The sequence below is a fragment of the Macrobrachium rosenbergii genome, chromosome 6 (assembly GCF_040412425.1).
Source record: "Macrobrachium rosenbergii isolate ZJJX-2024 chromosome 6, ASM4041242v1, whole genome shotgun sequence".
Taxonomy (NCBI): domain Eukaryota; kingdom Metazoa; phylum Arthropoda; class Malacostraca; order Decapoda; family Palaemonidae; genus Macrobrachium; species Macrobrachium rosenbergii.
Genome location: NC_089746.1, coordinates 1,757,812 through 1,781,737, shown reverse-complemented (window position 1 = coordinate 1,781,737; position 23,926 = coordinate 1,757,812). Strand labels below are relative to the sequence as shown.

General features: G+C 41.4%; 2 protein-coding genes across 4 annotated transcripts in view; both read left to right on the top strand.

Moving 5' to 3' along the window:
* Nucleotides 1-23,926, top strand: part of LOC136839107 (gigaxonin-like) — a 268,846-nt gene that overhangs the window by 127,421 nt on the left and 117,499 nt on the right. The gene's annotated exons all lie outside the window — the stretch shown is intronic.
* LOC136839108 (putative nuclease HARBI1) lies at nucleotides 12,451-18,893 on the top strand. The gene is made up of 3 exons (XM_067104757.1): nucleotides 12,451-17,534; nucleotides 17,813-18,105; nucleotides 18,677-18,893. Coding segments are annotated over exons 1-3 (1,041 nt in total). The 5' UTR covers nucleotides 12,451-16,788; the 3' UTR covers nucleotides 18,679-18,893.

Sequence of the window (23,926 nt, the reverse complement as noted above, 5' to 3'; positions counted from 1 at the left end):
GGACTTAGGATATGTTCAAATGAGTACCTAGATAAAGAATTCAACACGATCCGCCAACACCTAACGCAACTGCTCTATCCACCACACATTATCGAGAGGGCTATTAACAAAGCGAATAAAATATACTATAGAGGTCCCACTCACAACAGACAAATAGATTTCAACAACAATATAAAGCTTCCGTGCAGCGAAAACATCCAAAAAGCCACCGAACAACTCAGGTCTGACAATCCCTTCATTTTCCATTATCCCAAATCCATTGGGAGTTCGCTCATTAACGTATACTTAAATAACAAAGGGGAAGAAGCCGGAGTTTACAAGATACCGTGTAGCAATTGTAAGGACATTTACGTAGGCGAGACAGGTAGATCACTCTCGCAAAGAATAACAGAGCACAAAAGATCAGTACGTTACGCTTCGGAGAGTTCAGGGATTTTCCTTCATATCAGAAATACAGGACATGTCATAAACTGGAGTGGAGCGGAGTTGGTTTTCAAAAGTAGCTGTTCGTACAAAAGAAAGATGCTGGAATCTGCTATCATCAATCAAACCAACAATATGAACCTGTCAGGAGGACATTGGAAATCGGATGACATCGATGCTCTAATCCTAAGACCACTACTGAAGAAGATGGCCCAAGAAAGACGACCTCCAGATGCGTCGCCAAACGGGAGCTAATGAGGCCAAAAACCACTAGGGGATTGGTCATTCTCCTCCTTCTTAGGAAACGGTCACTCCATACCATCGGAGACTTAACGCCACACCTTTATGTTTTGTATATATACCCTTGTAAAAATTTCATCTGTCCATATTATACCAGTGAACAGGGGCACAGAAACAAGTGCCCGAAATATATGGTTTCAACGTTTAAATAGTGTTTTATGGGCCTTCTTATATTCATACTACACTGTAGTATTACAGAAATAGACATTCATATATATATATATATATATATACACACACACACACACACACACCTATGTATATCACTGTCAAAAGGATAATTACTCATTAATTCACTGAGATTAAAGGGACACCTGGCATATTTTCACTGCACTTGAAGAGAACACGAAAAGGAATAATAAAGATGAAAAGCTTGAGATAAAAGAATAAAATAGGGAGAACTCCTTGCACTCCAGGCATACCTTTACGGAATGTGGCAGTGCTTGGCAACCGGAGTGGAATCTCCTTCCTACATCAGTGGTGGGCAGGCAGAATAAATGGTTGCTTCACTTCAGGGCATCAGATGGAGGTATAGGGTCGTCCCCTTGATCTGCCTTGGGAAGGATTTTTGGGGAGTTCTTACTCTGACGAGAGCTGGTGAGTTACGCCTCCCTCACTTCATAACAATGACGTCTCTGGCCATTGTTATGTTCTCCTTGGCTGACCGGATGCCTTCCAGCTATTTTTCTCTCTGGTATGGCCTTGAAAATACAAAAGAATTCGCACAGCAGAAGACAAGAGAAATAGAATTTGGGACAGGCAGGAAACACGTGTTTTCCCTTAGGATCGATTAAGCACAGGGAGAACTTGGACTCAGCTTCTCGGCCCATGAAAGTACCACTTTTCTCAAAAATTTTATTTGTTTCTTTAAAACTGACAATGTTCAGTTTCTTAACAGGCAAAAGGCCTGATATCCATAACAATATAAAAGGTAAAATAAATAATAAAATGTGAAGCGAATATCATGTCAGGTACTCACCAAAAAAGCTTTTGCATCAAGTTCAACTTCTGAAGTTCAAAGAATCAAAGGAAGATTATGATTAGGAAGATCAGTCCACAATTTGCTCACAACAGGAATATAACTTCTAAAAAACTGTGTGGCATTGACTCTCACAGGGGCGGATGTATAGTATAGTTGGGGAAGATCAGAATGCTAAAAATGATCAGATTTATGAAATGTGCAGCCTACACTATGAGTTGATTGAAGGATGGTGCTATAGGTTAATATTAAGATCGGGGATAAGAAATTTGATAGAGTTGAATGTTTGCCTAACAGTTATTGACATGAGGGAATGATCAAGGGTAAATAAAAAAGCAGTATTCAAATTATAGAAAAATAAAAGAACTGAAACATTTCCTAAGGATAGCTTAAGGAAAACATGAGAAAAGTACTAGTTTTAATTGATGTGGGTGATGGCCAAGAGAGGATACTATTTAGCAATGTGTATGAGAGAGGGAGTAAGATAGTCTACTTTGTGATGTATATTTTTTCATGTTTTAAGGCTTCCTGTTTGTTTCAAATGTTCTTTGTGACTGCTTTTATGGAATTAGTGCTTTGGGAATCAATTACAATATAGTTTTTCTATCTCTGTTGTACACAGTAATCTGTGTTAATTGCAGTTTTTGTGATGACAGTGAATACTTATATTTTTTTGTTATTAGCTTGTGTATTCTTGATTGTGTAGGGCTGCAACCATCATTTTGGCTCTTTTAGGCGGGTATAATTATTAAATCTAATATAATGCATTTTTACATAGGGCCTGCAAGTATTTCATATTTACATGGTTTACCTAGTGTATTAAAGGTTTATTAAAGAAGACCATTATGAGCCAAAGCCTATTCTAGGTGAAGGGCCAAAACTCTCCCAACCTTCTTTGGTAATGGGTATTTACCTTCAAAAGAGCTCCAGATCCTCTTGATAATGGACACATATATTTAACAGACATTCCAACCCTTTGTAGGTCTGAAACAAACCACTGCTTTATATAGCTAAACACTGTGGTTAGAGATGAATACAGTGTACCCACATTTATAAAAAGAAGAGAAGATTGCAATCATCAGATGGTGATGTAAACTCTCCTCAGTGGCATTGGACCACCTGTATTGCCTCATCTGCTCCCTTCAGTATTTTTGCTTCAGTTGGTTTCACTAAGGTGTCAGCTGTCGGTCCAAAGCCATAAAGCTGAGGAATTGATCTTGAGGATCTTTTTTTTAGATATCCAATCTTTGAGTTTCCACTACAAGCATTATGTGTATAAACTTACATACACACATATACAAACACATATACAGGCAGTCCCCAGTTATTGGCAGGGGTTCCGTTCCTGACGGCGTGACGATAACCGAAAACCATCGATAATCGAAAATAGGTGATAATAGCACCAATCCCCAGTTATTGGCACTGATAACCAGGGATCAGTGCCACTGTTAAGTGGGGATAGATGCCGATAATCAGGGATCAGCACCGATAACCAGGGATCGGCGTCTATAACCAGAGATCAGCGCATATCATCGTCGAAAATCCAGTTATCGTCATCGCTAGACAAGCACCATAACACCGGATTGCCGTTAACCATGGACTGCCTATATATATATATATATATATATATATTATATATATATATATATATATATATACATATATATATATATATATATATATATATATATATATATATATATATATATATATATATATATATATATATATATATATATATATATAAAAATATATATATACGACTATATATTACTGTAATAAGCGTTCGGACTTTTTTCTTGCGATTTCCGCCTCGAGAAGTATATATATTCCCCAATTTATCGTTATATCTGGCAGCCTGTATTGTCTCGCTGTTCGGTACCATGAGTTTCTAATGCACTTCAGTGATACTCAAGCTATCACAAAGGTTGGCTGTCATTGTACACGTGCCCCATTCACTTTTCGTCACACACATTGTATATGCGCTAGCTAATGAATTATGGCTAAAACTTCCTTATCCTTGGTTAAGAAAGCAGAAATTGTGACCCTATGGAAAACTGGCAAGTCAATGTCAGCTATTGCAAAGAGCTGGGAATCTCTAAAAGCACCGTCTCATTGTGGTGCAACCGCTCCAAGACAGGAGACCTTGATTCATCACTGAAGCGGAAGAAAGGCTCAGGGATACGAAAACTACAAAAAGAACGGATAACATTTTAAAAGGATTGTTATGGAACATCCATCAATGCCAGCCAAAATTTTGAAGTCTCAAAACCCTGATCTGCTTAGGAATATCTGAACATCGATTGCAGAAAGACCTTGGTCTCCCATGTCGTGTTCCAGCAAAAAGCCACTCCTCATATAAAAAAAAAAGGATGGCTTTTTGCAGAAAATATTTGAAGTGGACTGAAAAGGATTAAAGGGTAGTTTTTAGCGATGAATCTAACTTCCACATTATTCATAGCGCTGGCAAGAAAGTAAGGAGGCCCCAAGGATCTATATATGCATCAAAATACACAGTCAAGACTGTGAAACATCCAGCTTATGTGATGGTATGGGGATGTTTCAGCGGATATGGGGGTAGTGGGGGATTATATTTTCTCCCAGAGAGCACGACAATGAATGGAGAGATTTATGAAAATGTCTTGAAAATGAATTAGTCCCTTACAAGGAACTTTTGGGCATGCGTGTATTTATGCAAGATGGAGCACCTTGCCACCGATTTCACAAGGTCACAAACCTTCTTAAGGAATTTAATATTCAGAAATTGGACTGGCCAGGCAATTCATAGATTTAAACCCAATTGAAAATTGCTGGGCATACATGAAACGGAAATGAAGGCACTAGCAGATGAGAAAACGTCCTCCCCAAATTGAAGGATGCCATCCGAAAGTTTTGGTTTGAAGACATGGATGCACAATATTTCAAAGATTTAGCACATTCAATGCCAAGAAGGTTAAAAGTTAAAAATAATGGAGAAATGTCTAAGTATTGAAAAAAATATAAGTGAACTAAAAATTTTCCTTTTATTTTCCTTTTTTTATATCATTGCTATGATTTGTTTACAAATGAGCCACCCGACTGTATATTGTGTGTGTGTATTTAATATAAAAAATATATATATATATATATATATATATATATATATATATATATATATATATATATATGTATATGAAAGCATCCTGCACAGTGGGCTCATTCATGGCTTAAAAGTTTACGTGTGAAGGTGGCAGTGATAACTGTCCCTTCTTTTCTTGGGAGCCACCCCTCTTGGAGGAAAAGGCTTAATCTTGTATATATATATATATATATATATTATATCAAAATTATCTGCATGTGCACCATCTGCAACTCAGCACCATCCATACACAACTGCATTCTACCACAATATATATGTGCATATGCATGACTACATCATAAAGTTTGATTGTCTCATTGGCTGCCTGTTAAGACCATTGCACCAACTCCAAGTGCTTTGGCAAGTTGTGCATCATTTGTCATTAATTGCATATTGAACAGTTGCTGTGTGGTAGCCTGTGTTGTGATACACTGTGCAGCTTTTTTGGGTGACTGTGCAGTGTTGCATGTGCTGTTATTACTGTGTACAGTGCTGTGTATTTTGTGTATGGCCCCATCTCCTCCTGAGAGGGCCAGGAAGGTGCTGAACTTTCAGAAGCTGGAAATTGTTATTATGGCATAGCTTAGTCTACCATGCAGGGTGTCAGTAGTGCAAAGAACAAGCAGAAGTAGTTCTCAACCAACTTAGAGAAGAGGACTTCTAGTAGTGGGGCCTGCAAGGTCAGGGCCAAGCCCATCACTATCCACTTCTTCGGTAACTCGGTCCTTCATCTTGGAACCACAAACAAGTACTTTGGCAGTCTTTGTTGATGTGCCAGGTTCTTCCACCCAGGAATCTGTTGTGTCTGTGTTCCCTCTTAACATTTCTGTACACACCTCAGAGCCTTTTCTTACCAGTTCTCCACTTCGTGACCTCTTGGAACAGGAAACAGAGGAGGAGGAGTAGGAGGAGGATTTGTTGCAAACTCTATGTGGGAGGTTTTCAAGTCTTGCTCATTTAAACTGTTTCATCATTGCTCACAGGTGAGAGAGAGAGAGAGAATTTCAGTATTAAATTTTTTTGGACACAAGTTAACTATGCATCAGAACAGGAGCAACCTTCTTAGATTAGCAGAGTGAGTCAAAACTGGAAGAGTTGGAACCAAAGTAAAAGTCATTCATTAGAGAGAACATGCAGAACAGATGAGAAGTGACTGGGAGTGAGCCTAGACCTAGACAAAAGAGAGGGAGCTGCCCAGCTACTGGGAGGGAATGGGCAAAGCAGCAAAGCCATGGACGGTGAGATTTGATGAAGTAGATGCAGAGTAACTATACATTTGAGCAGGAGCAGTGTTCTTAAGACCAGCAGAATGGGTTGGAAGAGTTGATGCCAAAGCATAAAACAGTCATTAGAGAGAACAGACACCACGGGTGAGTAATGAGTGGGCAAGGGAGCAAAAGTTAGGCGGGACCACATAGGAAGCTGGCCAACTACTAAGAGAACTAGGGAAAGGGAAGGATCCTGGAGGGGAGGTAGTTGATATAGTGGTCCTGACTGCAAGGGCAGACTTGAGTCGAGGAAGCAGTCAGTGAGAAAGGCAGGTTATGCAGCAAGCAGCTCCTAAAGCTAAAAATGGGAAGGAAATTTTTTAAGCAAACAAAGAAGTATTGACAGAAGATGGCTCTCCCTTCCTAAACCAATAAGTTTTCCTTCCTTTGAACCAGGCTTATTGGTCAACCGTCCATGAATGACAGGTATCACAGATGAGACTGGGAATGCAGCATTGCCCTCATTAATTGAAGCACAGAAGGTGAGGATCTGTATCATTAGTGGGCATGAATGCTATACTCTAAAAACCTTACAGGGAAGGCCTTGGTTAATTAACTTTGGTATTCTGCCAATTTAAGTTGCAAAAATATATGTATCAAATAGGTGTAGCATTTAAAGGAAAAACCAGTTTATAAACTGCTGAAAGAAAAGGTTAATTATAATAATTATCATTTACTGTGGTAACCAGCAGTGTAATTGACAAGAAGAGAAAACACTAATATACAGTACACATAATACTTATTCAACCCAAAACCAAGTGAAGCAAAATAAAGTACAGTAAACCCCCTGTATTCACGGTCTCACGATTCACGGAGTCACTTATTCGAGTATTTCTCCATGGAACATGTACTGTACACATTATTCATTGAAAATTCGCCCATTCGTGGTATTTTTCACTAAGAAATATTCACCAATTACTGTATTTTCATCTCATTTTCATGACTAAATGCAGTTTTTGTGATATAACTATTAAAATACTCAGGCAGTGCGCGAGTTACGATAATGCACCTTACGAAAATTCGATTTTGCAATGGGGTAAGCAATTAATACCAGTGCGACAATATTTATAAAATATTTTTAAATTTCACTCCGGCGCAGGCAGCAGCATACAATCAGGCAGCGAGAGAGACCAAATTACAATAGACCAACTTCTTTTTCTCCATCTCTTTATCCCATCTTTGGTTAAAAAAGTGAAAGAGAATGATAAAAGTATTGTTAGTAACGTTATACTCTTGCGTAAATGCTTACAGCCATAACCAGCCGACCAAGAAACTGTTTTTTTGCTTATCACTGAATCGGATAACAACAGTCGTTTTGCTTGTATTTCAACCATCGTACGGTAATACACAATTACCGTAGTTATAGTACAAATGAAGTTAAGTAGAATAGGACTGATATATTTTTCCATTATACCCTTATTTGGTATGGATAAAAGATCAGCAAGGAAATATACTGCTAAATTTAAGCTGCAAGTTGTAGCTGAAGCTGAGAAAACAGTGTTCAAGCTGCTATTGACTGTAAATTACCATGCATCGGTAACATGGATGAAACTCGACCGTAATTAAAATTGGAGAGAAAGTACTTTAAGCAAAACTACTGGGCATGGAGAACACATTACTGCTATTTCTATGCTGATAAACGATAAATACGTAAAGCTCGTATTATGATGAAATCAAGTGAAAATAGTGAATGGAATCTTAATTTTTTTACACAAAACAAATACCCCCAAACGGCCAATGTCATCTATTAATGAAAAAATAGCTAAATTAATTTCACAACGAGACGTATTTAAGTTATATTTCGACTTAAAAACACTTCATATAACGAAAAATAACCTTGCCCCATATGAATAAAGTATCTAGAGACTCATTTATGCTAACTAGAAGCAAGAAAAGCGCTCTGAACTAAGTTAAATAAAGCATAATAAACTTGCCGCGTAATCAATTTCCAAACCAAAACATTGATCACTATGATGATAATTTTTAATACAAAAGCAATATAAGAATATATACAATATTATTGGATACAGTGAATTAAGGCATACCATTTTAAAAGATCCATGGAAAAGATGCATATTTGTTATGTTGATGTTTGTATAATATGATATGTGAATATAGATTACAGTACAGTATAATGTAGGCTAGGCTATCGTATGTGTATACAATATACCATAGTGTAGGCTAAGCTAATTCTTGTTTGTTATTCAATTTCTCTCTATATTGAATTATCATTATTCACTGCATTAAACTCCAGAATTAGCTGATAATAATAATTACTATACTGTATATGTATAGAGTATACTTTATAGTGTAGGGTAGGCTATTATGTGTACTTGGTACCGAATACCCTAGTGTAGGCTTGGCTATATTTGAGATACATTTTTTCCAACAAACGATAATTTTTTTTTGGGGGGGGAACCTAACCCTGTCGTAAAGAGGTTAATACCTGTATAAGCATTTTTAGTTTGTGTTTTGACTGTTTGAACTATCAAAATAGGCAGTTCTAAGTGTTTTTAGAAGGGTTCTGAGTATTTGTGGGTTTTAGGTATTCGTGGGGCTGTGTGGTACGCATCCCCCGCGAATAAAGGGGTTTACTGTGCACTGTTTAAAAACTAGAAAAGGGATTTTGACAAGGGAAAAATCTATTTCTGAGGGAGGACCTGTGTCAGCCAGTGAAATCTCCCTTGAGCACACATTTCTAGGTATAAATATTGCTAAATATACCAGAGAAAGAAAGCCAACGGGAATGCTGAGGTTACTACCCTCAGAGCGATCACCTATTATGTAACAGGTGTCGGTATAGAGTAGGGTGAGTGAATATGTCCACTACCACAGGACCTAACTCTGTAGAATGTCCCGATATTATAACCCCCGGTACGAGAAGAGCCGTTCCAACAGCAACTCACCCTGTCTGTATCTGACGACCTGAGCGCCACCTACCCTCATTCCAGGTTAGCACCCACACAACTAGCTTGGTATGCCTACTAGGGGGGGAAATTGAATAACCTGGGAGGGTCACCAGGTGACACAGGTCCTCCCTCAGAAATAGATTTTTCCTTTGTCAAAATCCCTTTTCTGAGCTTCGGACCTGTGTCAGCCAGTGAAATAGTATCAGAGAATCATACCAAGCCAGGGAAAGATTATAAGTGACAAATAAAAGGTAGAGATAAATAAAGGCACCATTACTTAAGCCTAAGTTAATTATCTCAGCAGCAGAGAAATATAAGTTAAACATTAAACTTAAGACTAAGAATCTTTGTCGACAAAACAAGGTTCTGAACAGATAGTATCAAAACTTAAGGTAACCATAAAACATAGACAATTAACAGTACTTAAACTTAAGACTAACACAAAGAAAATTTACAAATGCACATAAACCTAACACCGCAAAACAGGTACAATTATATATACATAGACTAGGGCCAGGATGTGAAGCATGCGTGGCCCAGGAGAAGATGGCAGGGAAAGCAATGAGGCAGGCAGGCGGGAGGGGAATGGGGGGAAAGACTAATTAGGAGGGAGGGATAATACTCCCTGCAGCCACTGTAGGGAACTTCAGAGCTTCCAGTGATTTAAGATAGTGGCGCTTAAACACTGATGGAGATTTCCAACCCGTACACTTTTTTAGGTCATCAAAATTCATATTGTAGAAATAGTTTGTGGAGGTTGCCACTGCCCGGATATCATGTACCTTTGGTACTGAATCTGGGTTAGCTTGTTTAATAAAATATAAAACCTGTTGTCTGATAGCTTTTAAGGAAAGTGTCCCACCTTTTTCCCTGATAAAAAGAGGACCAGACAAAGCCTGAGAAGTTCTCCTTAAGTAAGCCCTCAGTGTAGTGACTGGGCACAAGGATGGATCCTGTGGAAGAGGGACAACCTTGCAAGGAGACCACCTATCCTGAGGGTCTTCATTCTTTGCTAGGAAACTCTGGTCTGGGGAAAGAACTTCTCCTGACGGGAGGAAATCTATATGATTAACACCTCTAGAGAGAGCGGACAGTTCCGATATCCTAGCACCTGAAGCTAAGCTAATTAGGAACGTCTTCCTTAACAGACTCAAATACGAACAGTTATCATTATCAGTTTCTGATGCTAGTTTCAAAACATCGTTAAGAAACCAAGAAACCGTGTGAGGACGGGTTGCTGGTCTCAGACGAGCACATGCCTTTGGGATTGATGAAAAGTATGAGTCTGTTAGGTCAATGTTGAAGCCATGCAAAAACACTTTCTTTAAGGCTGACTTAGCTGTGGTAATTGTAGCTGCGGCGAGACCTTTTTCAAACAATGACCTAAAGAAAGAGATTGCCAAATTTGCAGTCATAACCTGAGCTTCAGAATGTTTAAGGAAAGATGCCAGTTTTTTAACTGCTGAATCGTACTGCCTGAGAGTAGATTCTCTTTCATCTGATTCCAAGAACAGAGTGTTAACTGGGTTTATATCCGCTCCTCTCTGAGCGGCGAATTTCATAAAGTCCACAAAGCCAGGGCATTCAGAATTCTTGAGGAAGCTGACACAGTCCGAGTTTGTACTACTTGTGTCAGTTTGGGTCTGGGTAACAGATGACACTTGAATTTCAGCTCCATAAGAAGAGGGTACCAGCTGCTCTTCGGCCAATTGGGAGCTACCAGAGCCACCTGCCCCTTGAAAGACCTGAGTTTGTGCAGCACTTTCAGCAGCAGGTTTACCGGAGGGAACAGGTAGATCCTCTGCCACTTGTTCCAGTCTAATGTCATTGCATCTGTGGCATGAGCTTGAGGGTCCAGGTTGGGGGCCACATAACAAGGAAGTTTGTGGTTGTTCTCCATGGCAAACAAGTCTATCTGGAGACCTGGAACCCGAAGGCAAATCCAATTGAACGAGGCTCTGTCCAGAGACCACTCCGACTCCAGCGGAGTTGACCTGGACAGAGAGTCCGCAATGACATTCCGGACCCCTGCCAGATGAGTGGCTGATAGGTGCCACTTGTGCTTTTCCGCCAGAGAGAAGATGGCTATCAACACTTGATTGATACGACTCGACTTGGAGCCTCCCCTGTTTATACAGTGTACCACCACTGCACTGTCCAAAACCAGCCTGATATGGATCTATTTGGAAGGGCGAAGCCTTTTCAGAGTCAGAAACACTGCCATTGCTTCCAGGATGTTGATATGGAACTGGCGGAACATTGTGGACCATGTTCCTTGAACTTTTTTGTCTTGAGAATATCCTCCCCAGCTGCTTAATGAAGCGTCTGTGTGAATTACTAGTGATGGAGGAGGAAATTGAAGGGGCACCGATTTTGACAGACCCTTGACTGTTGACCACGGCCGGAGTCTTTTTCTCAAAACTGGAGGGACCAGAGACACCTTGTCCCTGAGTTTGATATTGGCTCGTCTCCACCATACTCTGTTTATGTGTTTCAGTTTTGCCTTCAGCAGCAGATCTGTGACAGATGCGAACTGAAGAGAGCCCAGGATCCTCTCCTGAGTCCTGCGAGAAGCTTTCCTCCACTTGAGGAACTGCCTGGTAGCCTTGGCTATCTCTCTCCTTTTGGCTGGCGGAAGAGACAGTCTGTGTGAGTCTAGGTCCCACTGGATACCTAGCCACTGAAACCGAGCCTCCGGAGTTAGACGGGATTTCTCCCTGTTTATCTGAAAGCCTAGGGACTCCAGAAACTCGATCACTATGGCTGTAGCTCTCCGGCATTCCCCAACGGTGGATGCCCAGATTATCCAGTTGTCTAGGTATGCGGCTAGCATGATCCCCCGGGACCGTAACTGCTGTACTACTGTCTCTGCCAGCTTGGTGAATATTCATGCTGCTATGTTGAGCCCGAATGGCATGACTCTGAATGCATAAGCTTGCCTTCCCAGCCTGAATCCTAGGTAAGGAGAGAAGTTTTCGCAATCGACGTGATAGTATGCGTCTGAAAGATCTATAGACGTGGTGACGGCTCCACGAGGAAGTAGAGTCCGTACCTGAGAGATTGTAAGCATGCGAAATTTGTCGCATTGTATGTAAAGGTTGAGACGAGACAGATCCAAGATTACTCTTTGTTGAGCGGAGCCTTTTTTGGGGACGCTGAACAGTCTGCCTTGGAATTTCAGGTGCCTCACTTTCTTTATGGCCCGTTTTTGGAGTAGTTCCTTCGCGAAGTCCCGCAGGGCTTGTGAAGGGGGTTGATGGAACCTGACCCGAGGTGGTGGGTCCTTGATCCAACTCCAACCCAGTCCCTTGGAGACTATACTGTGGGCCCACGGGCTGAAGGTCCACTGATTCCGAAACAGGTAAAGCCTCCCGCCTACCTGAATCTTCTCATTGGGAAGGGGAAGGTTTACTTCCTCTGCCCCGGCCACCTCTTCCCCGGGAGAGGGACCGCAATGCAGCCCTGCCTCTGAAGGCAGCCCTTGCTCAGCTTCCCCTTGCATTTTTATTGAAGCCACGAAAGGAACCATGGCTTTCATAGGATGGATTGTACGCCGGAGACGTCACAAAGGTGGGGGAGGCAAGGGATTGCTGTGCTGGCTGCACCAGCACAAACTGTTGAGGTTGGGCCTTTGAGGTGGAAGGCTGACCGACCGGTGAGACTGGTACAGCCTGGACTACAGTTGGGGTTTGTGGCCTCCTAAACTTCTTACACCTTTTCCCCGACCTGCCATGGGAACCGGAGGACTCAGAGATTTTACGTTTGGCGGGAATACCCCACTGGGAGCAGAGGCTCTGGTTGGCCCTGGTTGCTTCCGCCAGGACATTGTTCACCTCGTCCTCGGGGAATAAATTAGCCCCCCAAATCGAGCTTTTCAACAGTTTATTAGGCTCGTGCCTAATAGTGGCGTCCGCAAAAATATGTTTGCGACAGTTCGTTCTTGCCACTGCAAAGTCAAACAGGTCTGCTTGGAATCCCGCCAGCAGAGATTTAGTTAAGACCTGGAAAAAGGGTTCATCTGTATACAGCACAGATGTCGCCTCTGCCATACACAAGGAGTTGATTGTACGGCTCAGCCGACACCTAGCATCGAACTCCGGCTTCAGGAGGGCCTCCAGAATTTTGGGAAGCTGCTCACTGAAGAGAGTGGACGCACACTCTGGGTCCAGCTTGCCCGCCCGAAGGTGGACGGAACCGTTCCAGAATTCGGAGTCACCGGGGAGGACCAGAGAGGTGGGATCGGTCTCCCGGAGCTGCGGCATCGACTTACCCTCCATGCATGCCTGAACAATTGCCTGAGCCACTTTCGACATGCAAGGAGTTGCTATTCTATCCCCCAAAGAAAACATCGTAAAGTTTCCTTTGAAGGGGGTCAGCAATGTATTTTCAGCTTCCCACTCCGCAAGGGTGCGAAGCAGAGCCGATTGAGCCTGATCCCTAGGAAAGATGACTGTCTCCTTAGGGACCTTATCTGTTCTCACCCAAGCTTCCTCTGTCAATCTAGCGAAGCCTGGGTAGGGGGGACGCAGACCTGGAGGAAAGAACTCCAACTCCTGAAGTCTGCGCGTCCCTAGGCCCTCAATGGTTAAAGTATCCTCATGCTGGGGGGCATGAAGAGCCAAGCGCCAAGGGTTCCCCTTATCGAAAGGAGGAAGGGCGGAGGCGTCCGGAATGGTGAAGGACGGAGCTGCCTTGCCGGAGCTCACGAGTCCGGAGATCTTGGTCTCCTGGCTCTGCAGCTTTTCCAATACCGTCTTCCACCTCTCGTCCATCTGCTTGTTGATCGTATCAAGCAGCATGCTTGCCAATTCCTGGAAATTGGAAGCAGGTTGACGAGAGGGGCTGGCTTTGGCTGCCCTTGCTCTCGACCCCTTTACAGAGGGAGTGTCACTAGCAACGGAAGCCGCAGGGCTAGAAGCCCGTGACTTCCCCGGGGGAAAGGGAGTTGCCTTGCGGGAGGAAGAGGACTTATATCCCTTACCTTTCAGTGACTTTTTTACTTTGGGGATGGTCAATGTTGACCTATCTCCAAGGTAGGAGGACTTCTGGAAACCCTGAAAAGAAGATACAGAGGATGAAGGGGAATTAAAAAGGGAGTCCGCTCCCCCTGCCTCACTTACCTCCCTACCTACCTCCTGGTCCGGTTCCACATTCATGGGCTCCAGGTCCAAGTTAATGGCCGCCACTTCCGCTGACACTTCCGCTGTTATGACATCCTTGGAGGGCTGCGTCGCTTCCCGGATATGTTCAATCAAAGGGGCTGCCACTTCTGTTGGGACAGCCGCAGCGAACTGGGCGCCGGGGAAGAGGAGGCTACAGATGGCCTCCGACAGAACATATGGCTTCCCCGACAGGACGTTCCTCCGAAAGCCAGCCACCCAACTCCTAAGGGCGGCCAAGGAAGCGTTGCGAGAAGCTTGATTGCCCTGAAAATAACAAGGACTAAGTAACTGCACACCAAGGACTTAAAATATATATAAGGGATATAAGAAAAACCTTATAAACTATCAAATAAGTTAAGGAATCGGGTAAACTAAGGGCCGTAACTTTAGGCTTACCGACTCATCCTGGAACTGTTCGAACAAGGCGTAGCACACTTCACATCCATCCGGGTGCCAAACGATCAAGTCTCCCACCCTGACTGCGCAGCCGGAGTGGGAGCGGCAGACAACATGGCCGCAGGGTTGGTGCAGCACTGCGGTGCACCCGGGCTCCTGGCAGCGTACCATCTGTATGGATAAACTGTGTATGAGTATGCTTAACTGAAGGCACGCCGGAGTAAATCCGGCGGAGATAGGGGCCTTATGCTCGAGCAGATAACAGGTCATGCAATTAGCAGCTTAGTCCTACCGGAGTATTCCGGTGAAGCAAACAAACAATATTCATGGCAAATAAGTTAAGGAACGCCAGAGTTAAACCGACGGAAATAATATCTACCTTAACCTAAAATCATGCAACATGACAGGGTAAGTTAAGTGACGCCGGATATAATCCGACGTGAATGATATATATATCTTAACCTAAAGTCATGCACACTTAGAATTAAATATAATTGCCATAGATGCCGGAGACCGGCAGAAAATTCGCTGGTTAAATACATGGAATAGCAGTTTTTTAAATGCTGGACATGTCATTCCAGTACTGAGACCCCGGAAACCCCGCTACCCCCGCCACTGGTTACTATGGAGGGGCGGAGTGGTTCACTATTAGGGCAGTTCTCGTATGTCCATAGGAGAACGAAGTGAGTAAAGCCAACCTACTAAAACCAAAGACCACCGGAGTGGAAAAGGCTAGCAGCAACGGGGCACCAACGGAGTCAGCTAGGGTTGTGTAAGCCCTGAAAGTGTCCGGAGTTCTGCGAACCAATGAGGAAGCGAACAAACGAAACACTAGCGAGGTGTGTGAAGTTAAAACAGATACCAGGAGGGTGGATAACCCCCGATTGGAGACCCGTCTAGGTCCCCCAGAGAGTGACGGCCCCGAGAGGACGACGCCCACACACGGGAGGATAACACATCACCTGCTATACAGGGGAAAGGTGGGGGAGTAACGACATGGCTGTGTCACGATACTAAGGTCGACTGAGTGGGGAAACCACCAGACACTGGCCTCAACCCCCTTACTAGGTGTTGAGATGTACCGAGCCTCCCCCCAAAGCGGGAAGAAGACACTTGCCAGAAGTTACGAAAAGAGGTTAGGCTAAGCACATTGGATTACTGCAACCCAACTCCCATCTTTTCCCTGAAGACGAAGCCTAAAAGGGAAAAAGAGGGAGAGAGTGGAGGAAGGGAGGTAGGGGGGACTGTGAAGGGGAGAGAATTTTTGTTCAGAAGGCCAACCGAAGACCGACATATTGGGCACAGGGCTATGCATTGCAAGTCACTTTTCTCCCTTCATTAGAGGGTGAGAAGGATTAACAGAGAATCCAAGCATACCCAAAACATACGGAACAGCGAATGGAACAGCGAACATGGCGCTTTCTTCACCAGCCCACACCTCCTTCCACGACGCAAGCGACAAAGTCGGGAGGGAAGGGAGCAGAGTCAATGAGCAAAGCTAACCTACGTAGCCTAACCCATCGATTAAGGCGAGAGGGTCAGGCTAGTACCACAAAACACCAAATATACTGCTAAAATTTAACCAACAACAATACATCAATACATAAACAAGTCAAAATTATAAAATAATAAACGCTTGTGCTAGGGGTATGTTCTACCCGAGCGAAGCGAACAGGAAGTGGGCAACCAAAATGGCCGCTCCTGACGCCAAGCTAAGGTAATATTAATCCATAAATATCCATGTCATCCATTGTATCACAATTCAGAAAAGCCGACTGTAAGACAGCACCAGCCTGGGGAACAAAATCTACTCGAGCAAAAGCTATAAAATTCTTTATGAAGGGTTTAAAAGCATAAAACCGTGGGAGGGCGCTCCCTAAAGACTTGATACTAACACCAGTATTAATACCAGCACGCTGGCCCGCTCAGTGTAGATAAAATTTCCCAAATTGAACTTCCTGAAGGGGTAACGTCAATTGTAAGACAAAACATTAATGTAAATGACCCAGCGAAACCTCTACTGAACTGGGTCCATATTTATCAAAGCTCGCAAATCCTTAAGAGTACTCTTAAATCATTAAAACACTCTTAAAGTTGTGAAAATTCTTAAGAGAATTTTACGAAGCCTCTTACGCGCTATGAGTACTCATATCTCGGGCCGAGATTTACGAGTGGTGGAGAGGTCTCCTAACTACTTAGGAGTTTCTCATAGCGGTAGTCACAGACTGTAAACATGGCAGACGAACAAGAACACCGCATTCGCCGCCCGAGGAATTTTCGTCCAAGACTGGATATATTCAATGTGTATGACGACAGTGACTTTAGAAAAAGATATAGAGTTGATCAAAATGGCCTCATGTATGTGACTGACTTGATCAGAGAGGCGATTGCCAACCTTACAGAGAGGAGTCATGCCGTAACACCAGAGATGAAAGTGGCGCTTACTTTGAGATATTTTGCAACAGGCAAAATGCAACTCTGCAATGGTGATGACTTTGGCCTCTCTCAGCCCACAATTAGCAGAATAATTACACAGACTGTTGATGCTCTTACAGTTCCACGGATGATCCAAAGATTTGTGAAGTTCCCAACCAATCCCGTGGAAATTCAAAGAATACAAGCTGACTTTTCACAAATTGCTGGATTCCCCGGTGTAGTGGGTGTGATTGATGGCACCCATATCAAAATTGTTGCTCCAAAAGATTTTGAAGAAGTTTACATCAATAGAAAAAACTTTCACAGCATCAATGTACAAGTTGTTTTTGATGCTAATTACCTAGTGAGGAACATTGTTGCAAAGTGGCCAGGATCTGTTCATGACTCAAGAATTTTGCGTGAAAGTGGAGTTTGGCGAGGATTTGAACAGAACCGAGTACCTGCTGGATGCTACTTGTTAGGGGATAGTGGGTACCCGTGTAAACGCTGGTTGTTGACACCTTACCTAAGGCCTGAGGGACAACATCAAGAAGCTTATAACAGGTAATGTATAGTTACATAGTATATATTTAAGGTTAACATCAAATTGAGACTTAGTTTTTCTGTGGTGCTTATATTTACTTTTGTTTATACTTATGTAATGGCTCATTTGCCTGAATAGTGTATAGAGAAAATTTTTAAAATAAAGCAGTAATTATAATCTAAGCAAAATAATTTAATGTAACTTATGTTGGCCTCAATGTAAAATCATACCTAAAACATATGAAGGTATGCCATTAGCAACAAGAAGACTAATTGAATAATTTCAATATTGTTCACAGGGCTCACAAGAAAACGCGAAGTGTCGTGGAAAGAGGAATAGGTCAGCTGAAAAGAAGATTTCAGGTTCTCCATGGCGAAATAAGAGTCAACCCTCAAAAGGCAGCCAAGATCATCATGGCATGTGGCATCATGCATAATATATGCAAAGAACGGAACATCCCAATCGAAGATGAAAATGAACATGAAGAGGATGTTGATGACCATAATCGTGATGAAGTGTTCCAGCCTGCGCAAGGAGAACCAGTTCCAGATGGTGCACTTTTCAGGGAAAATATTCTCGAAACCACTTCATGTAAGTACACAATAGGTGTTAACTTTTGTTGCATGTCATTGTATTGTATGGTGTTTTTACGTTGCAGGAACAAGTGGTTATTCAGGACCTACAACTTAATGTGTAGCTACTCTGAACCATAACAAGAAGTGAAGCATGTCATTGTAGTTCATAATCACACTTCAATAAATAATATCAGTGAAAAATATGATAAAAGCACTCAAAATCGGATATTTCTCATTGGCACAAATTGTTGTATTTCCATATTCCCTCTTTTATCTTTGTCCCTTTTATTCCACAAACCCTTTGGGGCAAGGGTTTATACACGAGTATGTAAACCACTGTAAAATATCAAAGGTAGTGTAAATTAAACCGGTATAATTACTGGCCATCCAAAGACAACCAATTAAATAATCCCACATATTAAACACTGTACTTGTTTTATGTTCCAATTTAGAGGTTCTTTGAAGAACTTAACTCTAACATTAGGACACCTTTTTCCCCCCCTCATACAGTTCACGGTAGTGTAAGATAATATAGTTTTATTAAACTAAATGCACTATAGCTACAGATATTTTATTCTTGTTTGCAGGATTGACGACTAAAATGTTGGATGGAGGACCAACTTAACGGGAATGGCTATTGCTCCCACTATCAGCAAGCAAGAGAGAACTATATTGCCTCTTCCTTGTACATCACAGAACCCCTCTGAACTGGACTGGTATTTGGCCTGGTGGACTCCTCTATGGAAAGGAAAACGACTCTGTATCATCTTTTAAGTCATAGATCAATACATATACATTTCTACACTTGAGTTTGATATATACCTTCTTCCCTTCTTTATTTCAAACCTTTGGTGTATAGAAGTTGGCTGGTATTACAAATGGATGGCACTTTGTAAGCTATCTTGATTTCATTATTACAACTGAGTGATGGGTTTCCAATTAAATATATCCATCTTTTGTAACTGTCCCAAGTACAGTACAGGCAGTCCTCGGTTATTATATTGCCTGTACTATCAGAAATTACAGCTTTAGTGAACCAAGTGCTGTACTCTTCATGCACAATACAATATTTAATCACTTTCATTAAAGTAAATTTTCTTTAAAGCATATTCATAGCCAGTGATAATATTCAAGCACTGGAAATGTCAAAATGAAAATGAAATGAAATGACAAATGTATGAGGTTTTATTTTTCTTATTCTTAATTCTACAATTAAACAAGTAAATGGTTCCTAGATAGGGCAAAATATACCTGAGCTGGGCACCTCTGCAATTGCGGAAGTCATTATTTCAGTCTGCAATCTCGGTGGAGGAAGGGGAAAAGAAGGATGAAAGAATAGAGGGTGGTGATGGATGATTGGGGAGGAGTGGATAAAGGAGAAAGAGTGGGAAAGACAATAGGCATTAATTATTTGGGTAAAGATGCCCGTAACTGACTTATTAGAAGGCTTTTATACTCGGCCTCCAGTTCAAATGCTTTCCTTTTAGCATCAGCTGCAGCTCTTTCAGCTTCAGCTGCAGCTATTTTGGTTTCCCAGAAAGCAAATTCTGCTTTTTGTTTCTTTGCCCGAAAAGTGTCTTCAAGCAAAGGAAACAGAAGACGCTTTGCAGGTGGAGCATGGCTGTTTTCAGCAGACATGCTTGCATGTGCTGTGGATGCTGAAGGACTCTGACCAACAACGAATGATGATGATGTTGATGCTGCGACTGAAGACTGTGGATGTCTTTGTGGATGTCTTGAAAGTGCTGATGGTGTTGAAGAGGGTATTAATACCGGACGAGATATTACCTTCAAAGGTGACATCGACTGCATCAGACATCACCTCACATGTCTCTTCCACTTGTTCCTCTGACTCATCCCTGAAATATAAGACAGCATCTGATATTGTTTGTTCCCATTTTCCTTTGTTTGCATGCTAAAAAACAAACACTGGTGACTGTATTGTCTGAAAGTCAAAAAACACCATTTTCCTCTAATATCCAAGCATTTTCCACAAAAATTAACATCAAAATAATTCAACTTGCACCAAAATTGACTAGAAAGAAACTATTTTTCCAAAAACTTGTTTATTATTACCTAAAATCAAAAGCTGAAGAATCCATGTGACCTCCCAATCCAGAAATGGCTACATTTTGCACTCCTAAAATTGACTCGATGGCCACTGCAACCTCTGATAGGGTCTTGGGGGTGGGGGGGGCGGCCACCACCTGTAATAACAGTAGTATTAGCAATAAAAATTTCATAAAAATAATACTGTAATAGTCTTAATACTAAATGCTTTAATAATATGAGTATAATTTGAGTTTAGGTCTGGGTCTAAAGTTCTTAATTTTACTGCTCATAACAGATCATTCATATTGTACACTACCTGGTAATGTGTGATACGCTAGTGCACAAAACCACTAAATTTGTAATTGTAGCCAAGAGCTCTGAATTGTTTATGCCAATAAAAACCAGAAAATTCACGACAAAACACTTCATTTTATGCCCCAGCATCAATAAAATGATGGGGAAAACCTTTACAGCCACCTAACAAGGTTGGGGGACCACAGGTGGGAACCGGGGGTTTTGGGTGGGTGAAGAGGAAAACTATAAAAATAGCACTTATAATAATGTTAAATATGTAGGATTTGTAAGATGACAGCCAAATTTTGATGTGAATTATAAAAAAAACTATTTCATGCATCAATGGAATCTACAGGACATTTGCTATCAACGTAAGTTTCTATTTTTTCCAATGTCAACCACGAAGCTATTACCTACAATTCTAAGTAAATTTTGTGCACTAGCTTAACCAATAACGTTTATCTAACCTCAACTTTAAGCATCGTTAGTTTTCTTATTAGTATCTATGCATTCTATACACTATCCTCCTTAATTCTAGGTGTCTACTTTTTTAAAAGCTCGCACAGACCTATTCTATAGAATTACCAAAGGATTTTTGGGTATATTTTTAAGGGGAAAAAAATAAAGGTGTGGAATTATTCTCAATAATGGTAATTTTCTAGTATAAAGTCGCATAATATGAAAGCTTTTAAGGAAGAAAAGTTGCTTATCTTGGCCTAATATGCAAGAATCTCAAGGTGGACGGCTTAAATAAGAAAAAAAAAGGAGCCGGGGGCACAGCCCCTCAGCTAGGAAATAACCAGTTCAGTGACAAGTTAGAGAAGTGTTTTAGGCTATTACAGGCACTAGCCTAACCTTAAACACCTACCTAACCTGTCACTAAATTGATTATTTCCTAGCTGGGGGGGATGCGCCCTCCCAGCCTCTCCCCTTTTTATGTAAGAGTTCAACCTTGATATTCTTACATTTTGGGCAAAGATAAACAACTTTTCTTAGTTAAATGCTTCCTTATTATGCAATTCTAAATTAGAAAATTACTTCGAGAAATATCAGGGTATGTAAGTTTGGTTAGGTCTTGCATTGTTACATTTATCATGTAAAACCATTGGTCAAGGTTTACTTTGAACAGCACAGCTGTAACATAGAGTCATGGCTATCCAGTTTTACCTAACCTAACCTTGCTGTGAAAGCAATGTCTAGATCAACATCAATTTTTCTACCATGCCTAGTCTCACATAACTTAACTAGCCTAGGAATTTCAGTTATTAGTTGTATTGCTGATAATGGATAAAAGAAGGGCTTCTTACCTGTTGCTGCCACATATTTTCTGTGGTTGCACAGCTCTTCCCTTCCCTGTGCTTTGAGTGCCCACCATTTTTTTTCTACATCACACTTGGTCTGGGGGGCAGACTCGGGAAATGAAGCATTCAATTTTTTTGTTACATCTTCCCACGTGTCTCGCCTCATCTTCGCTGTCACTTCCGAACTAAATTTTTTCCCTTGTATTATATGCCTGTTCTCACCTATTAGCTGCAATAGACGAAGACAAGCATCTTGCCTCCAGTTTGCCTTCCTCTGCCTCTTGGGTTTTGGAATACCCACTGGAACTGCAGAATCGATACCAGTCGAAATTGAATCCATTTCTAAGCGAATCTAAGGATGGATGGTGACGATGGTCTTGGTCTGTGTTGTTTGAAGAGTCTGGCAGTCCGCAAAAATTAAAAGAAAACAAAACACACCCGGAAAATAAATACTTTTGATTTCAACAATAATATATAGATCACAAGTTTAATATCATAAATAATAAATATCTTGGGTTTTTTAGTATAATAGTTTTATTGTAACAATGGCTTAAATCATATATTTATGGATTGTAGCAATATATTTTCCGCTATTGTTAGCGGGATCTTCCCTTAAAAGTTTCTCATAAACATACCGTTTTTCATAGCTACGAGATTCTCTCAGAGCGTTGATAAAACACTCTTAGAAATTCCTCTTAACTATGAGTGATTGAGTGACTCTTAAGGGAATATTTATGAGATTTCATAAGACCTATGATAAATACGGCCCCTGGTCTGTAGAGGCGTACCGCTAGGTCAACATGGTGGGGCCGGGCGAACGCAGAGGAACGCCCGGTATTTGACCCAATAATTATTAAATTAAGGGCCAAATACAGCCTCGATACAGCTAAAACCCTGCTAGGGGAGGGGTACTTAACTTAGTGGCGGTGATTTCAGTGACAGAAGACATGATATTCCAAATTAACCGTGAAAAATACAGAGCACAAGCAAGGCGTGTTACTAGAAACGCGTGCTAAAAAGGAATGAGGGTAGGTGGCGCTCAGGTCGTCAGGTACAGGCAGGGTGAGTTGCCGTTGGAGCGGCTCTTCTCGTACCGGGGTTTATGACATCGGGACATTCTACAGAGTTAGGTCCTGTGGTAGTGGACATATTCACTCACCCTACTCTATACCGACACCTGTTACATAATAGGTGATCACTCTGAGGGTAGTAACCTCAGCATTCCCGTTGGCTTTCTTTCTCTGGTATATTTAGCAATATTTATACCTAGAAATGTGTGCTCAAGGGACATTTCACCGGCTGACACAGGTCCGAAGCTCAGAAAAAATTATTCTTAACTGCAAAGCCACAAAACTTCTGTGGTGGTTAGATCAAACAAAGCTGGTCCCCCCCCCTAAAAAAAAAAACAAATAAACAATGTTCTAATTAATGAAAGAAAAAAGTTACTGAATTGCCTGGGAAAAGGTAATTTTAAAATAAGTAAATTGTGAGGTCAGATTACAAACCAAGCATTTTAGATTGAAGGAAAGAAATTACTTATAATAAAGAATTTTTCTTCAAAACACGGCAAAGCCAATATGGGGAAAGTCAAAAAGGATGTTGGGGCTTGATAGAGACAAAAAAATGAAGCCAGCAGTTCTTGATTATGTACGGGCCAAGGGTGTGCATGAGCATACAGTCACTCATCAAATGGTTTTCTGGCTTCTGTATTCTTCTCATCCGTAAACAATATTTCTGGCATTCCTGTCGGGGGGAACTCGATACTGCAAATTAAGGCAAATTAAGATTGATAGGTTTGTCAAGAAACAACTTTAAGATTAAAGTGACCAAATGAGTGGCAAAAATATTAAAACTTCAACAACTTTCTAAATATATTTTATATTTGCAAAATAGCTCATATATTGCCTGGTGTGAATGAGAAGCCCACTTGAAAGATATTGAATAAACCTGATTGCAGTTATTCACAGACCAACAAAGAATTTTTGATAGTTGAATGGTGTGTAGAAACATTTCAAGTGCGTTTGTATGTTTTGGAGAACATTCCCCTGTAACTCATCATGATCCTCTTTTAGCACTTCTTGGTCATAAAGACAGTAGTTTCATGTCAGGTGGTGGTAAACCATGCTGAGGGTGTTTTGCAATCTAGTGAGTGGTCAACAGTTTGAACATGTAGCATAAGGCTGTAAAAGG